Raw genomic sequence first — 12,842 nt, 5'->3', positions numbered from 1 at the left:
GAGCCATACAGAATCACTGCTGGAGCCGTACAGAATCACTGCTGGAGCCGTACAGAATCACTGCTGGAGCCATACAGAATCACTGCTGGAGCCGTACAGAATCACTGCTGGAGCCATACAGAATCACTGCTGGAGCCGTACAGAATCACTGCTGGAGCCATACAGAATCACTGCTGGAGCCATACAGAAACACTGCTGGAGCCGTACAGATTCACTGCTGGAGCCATACAGAATCACTGCTGGAGCCATACAGAATCACTGCTGGAGCCATACAGAATCACTGCTGGAGCCGTACAGAATCACTGCTGGAGCCATACAGAATCACTGCTGGAGCCATACAGAATCACTGCTGGAGCCGTACAGAATCACTGCTGGAGCCATACAGAATCACTGCTGGAGCCGTACAGAATCACAGCTGGAGCCGTACAGAATCACTGCTGGAGCCGTACAGAATCACTGCTGGAGCCATACAGAATCACTGCTGGAGCCGTACAGAATCACTGCTGGAGCCGTACAGAATCACTGCTGGAGCCGTACAGAATCACTGCTGGAGCCGTACAGAATCACTGCTGGAGCCGTACAGAATCACTGCTGGAGCCGTACAGAATCACTGCTGGAGCCGTACAGAATCACTGCTGGAGCCGTACAGAATCACTGCTGGAGCCATACAGAATCACTGCTGGAGCCATACAGAATCACTGCTGGAGCCATACAGAATCACTGCTGGAGCCGTACAGAATCACTGCTGGAGCCATACAGAATCACTGCTGGAGCCGTACAGAATCACTGCTGGAGCCATACAGAATCACTGCTGGAGCCATACAGAATCACTGCTGGAGCCATACAGAATCACTGCTGGAGCCATACAGAATCACTGCTGGAGCCATACAGAATCACTGCTGGAGCCGTACATAATCACTGCTGGAGCCATACAGAATCACTGCTGGAGCCATACAGAATCACTGCTGGAGCCTCTGGAGCCATACAGAATCACTGCTGGAGCTAAATGAACATTGGTTTTACACTACGGGGTCTCAGAGATAGAAAGGCCATTAAATGGGGGTCTTTACACTACGGGGTCTCAGAGATAGAAAGGCCATTAAATGGGGGTCCGCAGACTATAATGCATGTCACACTGGGGGTCCTTGAGAATCACTGCTGGAGCCTCTGCAGCCATACAGAATCACTGCTGGAGCCGTACAGAATCACTGCTGGAGCCGTACAGAATCACTGCTGGAGCCATACAGAATCACTGCTGGAGCCGTACAGAATCACTGCTGGAGCCGTACAGAATCACTGCTGGAGCCGTACAGAATCACTGCTGGAGCCGTACAGAATCACTGCTGGAGCCATACAGAATCACTGCTGGAGCCGTACAGAATCACTGCTGGAGCCGTACAGAATCACTGCTGGAGCCGTACAGAATCACTGCTGGAGCCGTACAGAATCACTGCTGGAGCCATACAGAATCACTGCTGGAGCCATACAGAATCACTGCTGGAGCCATACAGAATCACTGCTGGAGCCGTACAGAATCACTGCTGGAGCCATACAGAATCACTGCTGGAGCCGTACAGAATCACTGCTGGAGCCATACAGAATCACTGCTGGAGCCATACAGAATCACTGCTGGAGCCATACAGAATCACTGCTGGAGCCATACAGAATCACTGCTGGAGCCATACAGAATCACTGCTGGAGCCGTACAGAATCACTGCTGGAGCCATACAGAATCACTGCTGGAGCCATACAGAATCACTGCTGGAGCCGTACAGAATCACTGCTGGAGCCTCTGGAGCCATACAGAATCACTGCTGGAACCATACAGAATCACTGCTGGAGCCATACAGAATCACTGCTGGAGCTAAATGAACATTGGTTTTACACTACGGGGTCTCAGAGATAGAAAGGCCATTAAATGGGGGTCTTTACACTACGGGGTCTCAGAGATAGAAAGGCCATTAAATGGGGGTCCGCAGACTATAATGCATGTCACACTGGGGGTCCTTGAGAATCACTGCTGGAGCCTCTGGAGCCATACAGAATCACTGCTGGAGCCGTACAGAATCACTGCTGGAGCCGTACAGAATCACTGCTGGAGCCATACAGAATCACTGCTGGAGCCGTACAGAATCACTGCTGGAGCCGTACAGAATCACTGCTGGAGCCGTACAGAATCACTGCTGGAGCCGTACAGAATCACTGCTGGAGCCATACAGAATCACTGCTGGAGCCGTACAGAATCACTGCTGGAGCCGTACAGAATCACTGCTGGAGCCGTACAGAATCACTGCTGGAGCCGTACAGAATCACTGCTGGAGCCGTACAGAATCACTGCTGGAGCCATACAGAATCACTGCTGGAGCCATACAGAATCACTGCTGGAGCCATACAGAATCACTGCTGGAGCCGTACAGAATCACTGCTGGAGCCATACAGAATCACTGCTGGAGCCGTACAGAATCACTGCTGGAGCCATACAGAATCACTGCTGGAGCCATACAGAATCACTGCTGGAGCCATACAGAATCACTGCTGGAGCCATACAGAATCACTGCTGGAGCCATACAGAATCACTGCTGGAGCCGTACAGAATCACTGCTGGAGCCATACAGAATCACTGCTGGAGCCATACAGAATCACTGCTGGAGCCGTACAGAATCACTGCTGGAGCCTCTGGAGCCATACAGAATCACTGCTGGAACCATACAGAATCACTGCTGGAGCCATACAGAATCACTGCTGGAGCCTCTGGAGCCATACAGAATCACTGCTGGAGCCATACAGAATCACTGCTGGAGCCGTACAGAATCACTGCTGGAGCCATACAGAATCACTGCTGGAGCCGTACAGAATCACTGCTGGAGCCATACAGAATCACTGCTGGAGCCTCTGGAGCCATACAGAATCACTGCTGGAGCCATACAGAATCACTGCTGGAGCCGTACAGAATCACTGCTGGAGCCATACAGAATCACTGCTGGAGCCGTACAGAATCACTGCTGGAGCCATACAGAATCACTGCTGGAGCCGTACAGAATCACTGCTGGAGCCGTACAGAATCACTGCTGGAGCCGTACAGAATCACTGCTGGAGCCATACAGAATCACTGCTGGAGCCATACAGAATCACTGCTGGAGCCATACAGAATCACTGCTGGAGCCATACAGAATCACTGCTGGAGCCTCTGGAGCCATACAGAATCACTGCTGGAGCCATACAGAATCACTGCTGGAGCCGTACAGAATCACTGCTGGAGCCATACAGAATCACTGCTGGAGCCGTACAGAATCACTGCTGGAGCCATACAGAATCACTGCTGGAGCCGTACAGAATCACTGCTGGAGCCATACAGAATCACTGCTGGAGCCGTACAGAATCACTGCTGGAGCCATACAGAATCACTGCTGGAGCCGTACAGAATCACTGCTGGAGCCATACAGAATCACTGCTGGAGCCGTACAGAATCACTGCTGGAGCCATACAGAATCACTGCTGGAGCCATACAGAAAGAAAACGTCTCTTACGGGGGTCCCTGGCATATCATTTCTAATTGGGGTCCGCGGGCTAATTAGTGTCAATTTGGAGCTCCTTGACATGGAAATGATTGGGAACAACCACTGGTCTAAATGAAGTGCAAGCTTCATGGCTTCTCCCATAGTTGTTTTAGTTGCCTGACACCAAACGCCTCGTTTGAGCCGGCAGTCCAGTCAAAAATGTAAAAAGAACCACCGCTCATCCGCTGAAAAGTGAGGTGCTGGAACCACAAAGGGAACATGAAAAAAATAAAGGGAAGCACCGCACACTCAGATCTGCTGCACAATCAATGTATTTATTTAGCAAGCTTTGGGTCTACTGACCTTCTTCAGCTTTGGGTCTATACTGACCTTCTTCAGGCTTTGGGTCTATACTGACCTTCTTCAGGCTTTGGGTCTATACTGACCTTCTTCAGGCTTTGGGTCTATACTGACCTTCATCAGCTTTGGGTCTATACTGACCTTCTTCAGGCTTTGGGTCTATACTGACCTTCATCAGCTTTGGGTCTATACTGACCTTCTTCAGGCTGTGGGTCTATACTGACCTTCTTCAGGCTTTGGGTCTATACTGACCTTCATCAGCTTTGGGTCTATACTGACCTTCATCAGGCTTTGGGTCTATACTGACCTTCTTCAGGCTTTGGGTCTATACTGACCTTCTTCAGGCTTTGGGTCTATACTGACCTTCTTCAGGCTTTGGGTCTATACTGACCTTCTTCAGGCTGTGGGTCTATACTGACCTTCTTCAGGCTGTGGGTCTATACTGACCTTCATCCGCTTTGGGTCTATACTGACCTTCATCAGCTTTGGGTCTATACTGACCTTCATCCGCTTTGGGTCTATACTGACCTTCATCCGCTTTGTGTCTATACTGACCTTCATCAGCTTTGGGTCTATACTGACCTTCATCCGCTTTGGGTCTATACTGACCTTCTTCAGGCTGTGGGTCTATACTGACCTTCATCCGCTTTGTGTCTATACTGACCTTCATCAGCTTTGGGTCTATACTGACCTTCATCCGCTTTGTGTCTATACTGACCTTCATCAGCTTTGGGTCTATACTGACCTTCATCAGCTTTGGGTCTATACTGACCTTCTTCAGGCTGTGGGTCTATACTGACCTTCTTCAGGCTTTGGGTCTATACTGACCTTCATCCGCTTTGGGTCTATACTGACCTTCATCAGCTTTGGGTCTATACTGACCTTCATCCGCTTTGGGTCTATACTGACCTTCATCCGCTTTGTGTCTATACTGACCTTCATCAGCTTTGGGTCTATACTGACCTTCATCCGCTTTGGGTCTATACTGACCTTCTTCAGGCTGTGGGTCTATACTGACCTTCATCAGCTGTGGGTCTATACTGACCTTCATCAGCTTTGGGTCTATACTGACCTTCATCAGCTGTGGGTCTATACTGACCTTCATCAGCTTTGGGTCTATACTGACCTTCATCAGCTGTGTGTCTATACTGACCTTCTTCAGGCTGTGGGTCTATACTGACCTTCATCAGCTTTGGGTCTATACTGACCTTCATCAGCTTTGGGTCTATACTGACCTTCTTCAGGCTGTGGGTCTATACTGACCTTCTTCAGGCTGTGGGTCTATACTGACCTTCTTCAGGCTGTGGGTCTATACTGACCTTCATCAGCTTTGGGTCTATACTGACCTTCATCCGCTTTGGGTCTATACTGACCTTCATCAGCTGTGGGTCTATACTGACCTTCATCAGCTTTGGGTCTATACTGACCTTCATCAGCTTTGGGTCTATACTGACCTTCTTCAGGCTGTGGGTCTATACTGACCTTCTTCAGCTTTGGGTCTATACTGACCTTCTTCAGGCTGTGGGTCTATACTGACCTTCATCAGGCTGTGGGTCTATACTGACCTTCATCAGGCTGTGGGTCTATACTGACCTTCTTCAGCTTTGGGTCTATACTGACCTTCTTCAGGCATGGCCGGCATTCCAGTCAAATAACCAGGGGGTGTTGATAGGAGACAGATGGTTTGCTTACATCCTGAAGGGCTAGAGAGGGGGTTAGGGACCGGGTGTCAAGTGACCGAGCCCACTCCTCTGCCATCCACATGCAGGGGAGAGGCGCCATGTGGTTGTAAGATATTGCACATTTCACTCTTTTACTCAGAGATCCTTTTTACCTACATATGTCATATTTTCAGGCAAAGGACCTACATCTACTACCATAAACCACTTCAAGTCTGGAGTTATTAAACCCAAAGTGGACGCTGTTCCAGTGTTATACATTTGCAGCACATATGGGAGTAATTGTAACGACATGCGCCATAAATGTAACAACATAGAAGAAAGAAAAAAAAGCCAATAAACATTTTCGTTTTCAGCCCAAATCAATTATATTTCATTGCTATTTAAGAAGTGAAATTAAATGTGCATTTGCGTGTCTCTCTCCCAGGCCGGAGAGCTCTATGCCATACGGTTGTATACTCTGTCTGGCCAGAGAGCTCTATGCCATATGGTTGTATACTCTGTCTGGCCAGAGAGCTCTATGCCATAGGACGTACCAGATAGGGGTGCACTGGCCACAGGACGTACCAGATAGGGGTGCACTGGCCACAGGACGTACCAGATAGGGGTGCACTGGCCACAGGACGTACCAGATAGGGGTGCACTGACCACAGGACGTACCAGATAGAGGTGCACTGGCCACAGGACGTACCAGATAGGGGTGCACTGGCCACAGGACGTACCAGATAGGGGTGAACTGGCCACAGGACGTACCAGATAGAGGTGCACTGGCCACAGGACGTACCAGATAGGGGTGCACTGGCCACAGGACGTACCAGATAGGGGTGCACTGGCCACAGGACGTACCAGATAGGGGTGCACTGGCCACAGGACGTACCAGATAGGGGTGCACTGACCACAGGACGTACCAGATAGAGGTGCACTGGCCACAGGACGTACCAGATAGGGGTGCACTGGCCACAGGACGTACCAGATAGGGGTGCACTGGCCACAGGACGTACCAGATATGGGTGCACTGAGCGGAACCTAAGGTCTTCTGACATGGAACTCCTCACCATCCGTCACGCAAAAAGGTGGACCCTCGGCGATAAAGCCTTCTATGTGGCAGCCCCTGCCCTCTGGAACTCTCTCCCCTTGGAGATTCGCCAGACTCCTACATTACATAACAGTCCCCTGCAATGATCTAATCAGTCGGGTTTGGTAAGGGTGGGGACGTGGGTCAACTGTTTTGTTGAGCAGGAGTTAGGGTAGTAATTGTATTTTCATTTATTGATTCCGGACAGTTCAGTTAGGGTTAGAATAGTTAGTGCTGATGTTGTGTTATTTTCATGCTCAGACTCTCCCCCCCCCCCCCCCCCCCCCCCCCCCTAAAGACAAAATAAAACCCATTTGCTGGTGGTTAATTTGAGAGGTTTTAAGAGGGGTCGCATCGCATTCATGTTGCAGTCCAGTTCCCCTAGGCTGGTGCTGTAACAGTTGTGAGTGACCTAACAAGATCAAAGTGAATTAACTTATAGCAATACATTATATATTATAAAGGTGAGTAATAATGACTGTAATGAGTGAAGTTACTGAGACAAGGGTCTTGTCACTTTAAGAGGTTGTCTGTGTCTTGAGTGACGTGGACATGCCGTCCACGTCATGAAGGAAGTTTTATGTGTTGCCCGAGCTTTTGGAGGGAAGCTAAATAAATACTACTACTACAACCGACATAAGAACTCACGGAGTCTGCTTGATATATTATATGTTCTGTGAGACACATCAACAGACATTACATGGTGTCAGAGGCTGGCGTGTCGTTGTAGAAAGAAAAAAAGACGGAAGAAAATGCCTAAATTTAATCCACCGAGTGAATTCAAGTTTGACTGCCCAGAGGAATGGCCGGAGTGGAAACAGAGATTTTCTCGCTTCAGGTCGGCTACAAAGCTGAATAAGGATGACGGTGATGTTCAAGTGAGTTCCCTCATCTATGCGATGGGCAGCGAGGCTGAAAAGATATTCAGTACCTTTACGTTTGCTCAGGAGGAGGACAAGACGAAGTATGATGAAGTGATGAAAAGATTTGAGGAATACTTCGTTCCCCGCCGCAATCTTATACATGAGAGAGCCTGTTTTTACCAACGTGACCAGCTACAGGGTGAAACGGCGGAGATGTACATCAGAAAATTGTACGAATTGGCTGAACACTGTGATTTCGAGATCAAACGGGACGAGCATATCAGAGATCGCCTTGTCATTGGCTTGCGGGACAAGGAGCTCTCCCGACGGTTTCAACTCACGGCGGAGTTAACCCTGGCGAAAGTCATCGCGGAGGCGCGCCAGACGGAGGAGATAACGAGGCAGGTTAATCTCCAGGCCAACCAGCCAGAGACACCGCTGGCTAACGTTGATGCTGTGGGACGACGAGAGGGACAACAGAGAACAAATGAATGGCAAAGAAGAGAAAACAGCAACCATGCGGCTGCAGCCCACAGGAGGGAGGAATGTGGGAGATGCGGAAAGCCCCAACACTCTGACGAGAGACAATGCCCTGCATTAAAAAGTAAGTGCAATAAATGTCACAAAAGGGGACATTGGGAACGTGCATGTCTTTCAAAGGGAGTGAGAGAGGTTGAAGAGGAGCAGCCCTACTTTCTAGGGGAAGTGGGCACCGAGACTATTATATGTTCTGTGCGACACATCAACAGACATTACAATGACAATTAAGTTAACTTATAGAGAATAAATTAAGTAGGCCAGATATTAAATAAACAGATTATTGTAAGATGGTGAAGGTCAGCTATGGTAGACTTTAAATACTTGATGCTTATTTAGCTGGCTTGAAGTGAAACCTCTACAGAAAGTATTTTAAGGATAGTTGAACAGCTGTGAGTCTGTTTGACCATAATATTACAGGCTCATTCAGGCAGCGGGGGTTTGAGACAACTGTTGAATGGTGTCAGCAGTTTTCTAATGAAAGGCTATAGGGCTGTCCATATTGACACTGAAACAGGGGCCTTCAAGAGTGGAGAGTGGGTGGAGAGTGGGTGGAGAGTGGAGAGTGGGTGGAGAGTGGAGAGTGGGTGGAGAGTGGGTGGAGAGTGGGTGGTCCTGGGTGGTGGAGAGTGGAGAGTGGGTGGAGAGTGGGTGGTCCTGGGTGGTGGAGAGTGGAGGGAGGGTGGTCCTGCTTATGTAAACACTGTTCTCTCTGTTGATGTGGCAGAGTTTAGTCAGGATTGGAAGCAGAGCAGAGGACTGAGTCAAGACCACAACATGTCAGCGAGTAAAGTCACATCCCAGACGGTAAAAGACCACAACATGTCAGCGAGTAAAGTCACATCCCAGATGGTAAAAGCGGACCTCAAACGTAGACCATCAGAGTGGACCGAAGGAGGAGACGAACTATTTGGTCCTTTTGAAAGAGAGATGTCGGAGGAACAGATCTACCAGACCTCCATGCTGAAGCAGCCTGTGATAAAGTTACACAGAATAGAGAAGGAACAGATCTACCAGACCTCCATGCTGAAGGAACAGATCTACCAGACCTCCATGCTGAAGCAGCCTGTGATAAAGCTACACAGAATAGAGAAGGAACAGATCTACCAGACCTCCATGCTGAAGGAACAGATCTACCAGACCTCCATGCTGAAGCAGCCTGTGATAAAGTTACACAGAATAAGTATGTGCATGTTTTCATGTGTGTGTGTGTGTGTGTGTGTGTGTGTGTGTGTGTGTGTGTGTGTGTGTGTGTGTGTGTGTGTGTGTGTGTGTGTGTGTGTGTGTGTGTGTGTGTGTGTGTGTGTGTGTGTGTGCAGATATCTTGGTAACATTTCTGTACGGAAGCAGTGATTGACTAACCCTTAAGTAAATACATAGTTAACCATTCCTTTGGATTTTGGACAAAGATCACTATGTGTGTGTGTGTGTGTGTGTGTGTGTGTGTGTGTGTGTGTGTGTGTGTGTGTGTGTGTGTGTGTGTGTGTGTGTGTGTGTGTGTGTGTGTGTGTGTGTGTGTGTGTGTGCACACGCTCATGCGTGCGTGCGTGCGTGCGTGCGTGCGTGTCAGAGAGAAAGAGTGACTGAGTTACAGAGAGAGAGAGAGAGATTTTATTCATGTCTTTTCCTCTCTCCTCATTCTCTCCATCCCAGATGTCTCTCCTGCCCAACTCAAACATGTCGACAGCAGAAATAGACATCTCAACCAACACCAGAGAATCCATACAGGAGAGAAGCCATACTACTGTGACCAGTGTGGGTCTAGGTTCAGCAGGAAAATAAGTCTGGAACAGCACCAGAGAATTCATACAGGAGAGAAGCCCTATTCCTGTGACCAGTGTGGGAAACGGTTCAGCATGAAAGGTAATCTGAAACTTCACCAGAGAACTCATACAGGAGAGAAGCCCTACGCCTGTGACCAGTGTGGGTCTAGGTTCAGCATGAGCAGTACTCTCAAAAAGCATCAGCGATTTCATACTGGAGAGAAGCCCTACACCTGTGACCAATGTGGGACTAGGTTCAGCCAGAGAAGTCATCTCAATCGACACAAGTTAATTCATACAGGAGAGAAGCCCTACGCCTGTGACCAGTGTGGGAAACGGTTCAGCCTTAACAATAATCTCAAACGTCACCAGATAACTCATACAGGAGAGATGCCCTACCACTGTGACCAGTGTGGAACTAGGTTCAGCCTGAGAGGTAATCTGAAAAGCCACCAGAGAATCCATACAGGAGAGAAGCCCTACCACTGTGACCAGTGTGGGAAACAGTTCGGCCAAAGTAGTACTCTAAAGAAACACCGGAGAACTCATGCAGGACTCTCCGTTGCACGACCCGGAAACATCGACAGCAGAAATAGACATCTCGACAAACTCCAGGAAATCCATACACGCTTGAAGCCCTACGCCTGTGACCAGTGTGGGACTAGGTTCAGCAGGAAAGGTACTCTGAAACGTCACCAGAGAATCCATACAGGAGAGAAGCCCTACGCCTGTGGCCAGTGTGGGACTAGGTTCAGCCATAGTAGTACTCTAAAGAAACACCAGAGAAGTCATACAGGGGAGAAGCCCTACTACTGTGACCAGTGTGGGACCAGGTTCAGCAGGAAAATAAGTCTGGAAGAGCACCAGAGAATTCATACAGGAGAGAAGCCCTACGCCTGTAACCAGTGTGGGACTAGGTTCAGCAGGAGCAGTTCTCTCAAAAAGCACCAGCGATTTCATACTGGAGAGAAGCCCTATGCCTGTGACCAATGTGGGACTAGCTTCAGCCAGAGCAGTCATCTCAATCGTCACAAGACAATTCATACAGGAGAGAAGCCCTACGCCTGTGACCAGTGTGGGGCCAGCTTCAGTGTGAGCAGTCATCTCAAACAACACCAGATAATTCATACTGGAGAGAAGCCCTACGTCTGTGACCAGTGTGGGACTAGCTTCAGCCGCAGCAGTCAACTCAAACAACACCAGAGAATTCATACTGGAGAGAAGCCCTACGTCTGTGACCAGTGTGGGACTAGCTTCAGCACGAACAGTGCTCTCAAACAACACCAGATAATTCATACAGGAGAGAAGCCCTACTCCTGTGACCACTGTGAGACTAGGTTCAACTGTCTAACTAATCTCAAACGTCACCAGAGAATTCATACAAGACTCTCTAAAGATGTCATGTAGTCAGAGAGCAGGTAACACTGGTGTAGCTGATCTACAAGCTCCCTACAAGCTTGCTGGTGCCCTCCCACTCTGGGCGTTTTGGTCAGGTGTAGAGCATTATTATATTATTATTTATATTCTTAGCTTCATCTCGGAAGTAATGGAAAAAATAGTCTATGAACAGGATGAAAAGTACAAATAGCAAAACAGCCAAATGTGCAAATTCCAATCTGGCTTCAGAACATCCCGCCCAATTTACAATTACAATTTAGGCATTTAGCAGACGCTCTTAATCCAGAGCGACTTACATTAAGCAAGAACAAAAAAGCATGGGAATACATCACATAAAAAAGCATTTATCATGAAACATGCAAGCTAAGAAAGTGGAATATCTATATAATGAAATTATACATATATACTATACTATGCTATACATATGTACTATGATGTGCTATGACTACATACAATGCAATTATAGTGCTGTCTACATAACATGCTATAAGTCTGTATCAAATTATATCTAAGTCTACAGAAATGCTATCTAAGGGGGTAGGGTAAGGGCCATGATGGAGTCTGAAAAGGTGGGCGGAAGATTGGGAGTGATGCTGCAGTTCTGACTGCAACGGGAAGTGCATTCCACAGTTTTGGAGCCAGAAGGGAGAAGAGTTTGGGACGTGTGGAGCGTTGTCCCGGCGTTTTTAGTGAGGGTACTTCCAGCTTCCCTGCGTTGGCTGATCTGAGTGCGCGGGAGGGTTTGTAGGGTTCAATCATACTTGCAAGATATGGGGGAGCCATACCTTTGGTTGCTTTGAATGCCAGCATCAGAGTTTTGTATTCTGTGCGGGCAGCGACCCAGCGGGCAGCGCCCCACTCAGTGGGGAGCGCCCCACTGAGACATGCCTACTCTATCTGTGTGACCACATCAAACACGAGGTGGATGCTTGCAAATACTGCGGCATGGTCATGCTGGACCTCCAAAATGCTTTTGACACTGTGAACCACTCCATACTGGTTAACAAGCTTACAGCAATTGGTTTTGATAGCACATCAATGAGCTGGATGCAATCCTACCTGGAGGGGGTGAACGAAACTCTGCCCCCCCACCTCCCTGGAGCTGTGGCGTTCCACAAGGAACTGTTCCTGTTCGCGGATGACTCTGGGCTGCTGGTCTCAGACAGGGACAGATTGTAGGTTGAAAAGGCCCTCAGCTCTGAACTCGGTAGAATCTGCACCTGGCTCACTGATAACAAACTATCATTACACCTGGGAAAAACTGAATCCATTCTCTTTGGATGAAATGGAGGAGCCCTTATACAAGGTTTCTTCGACTAGTTGGCCTCACTCCCCGAACCCACCTCACCCCTGCCCATTTTGATAGGCTGGAATGGCTTAGGGTTGAGAACAGCAACTTGCAATGGGTCTGGTCTACAAGACTTGCTACACCCCTATTTTTGACGGGCGCTAGCCCCTCCTATATGCTCAGCTTTCCAGGTCTGTGTGAACACAAACATTGGCTTGTGATTGGCTGATCACCCCATAGCAATGATTTGATTGGCTGAGCAAAGTATTGAAGCTAAAAGTGAGGGCAGAAAATTGAAGATAGAAAAAAAATATATTTTATTTTTTTAGGGGCGCTACAGACCCTCCTATGTCAAGCTTTGTGTAAACACAAACATTGAAGA

At 48.5% G+C, this 12,842-nt stretch overlaps 1 protein-coding gene across 1 annotated transcript; it reads left to right on the top strand.

Annotated features, from left to right (window-relative positions):
• Positions 1-8,788: 8,788 nt before the first annotated feature.
• LOC306933689 (uncharacterized protein) lies at positions 8,789-10,408 on the top strand (the record flags this gene model as incomplete). The annotated part of the gene is made up of 3 exons (XM_079515999.1): positions 8,789-9,194; positions 9,665-10,210; positions 10,362-10,408. 3 exons carry the CDS (start codon positions 8,789-8,791, stop codon positions 10,406-10,408), a joined length of 999 nt encoding a protein of 332 aa, XP_079372125.1.
• Between the last annotated feature and the right edge of the window lie 2,434 nt (positions 10,409-12,842).

The sequence above is a fragment of the Electrona antarctica genome, assembly GCF_951216825.1.
Source record: "Electrona antarctica genome assembly, chromosome: 12".
Classification (NCBI taxonomy): Eukaryota; Metazoa; Chordata; class Actinopteri; order Myctophiformes; family Myctophidae; genus Electrona; species Electrona antarctica.
The sequence above is the reverse complement of the archived record's forward strand: the minus strand, read 5'-3'. Positions and strand labels throughout refer to the sequence as shown.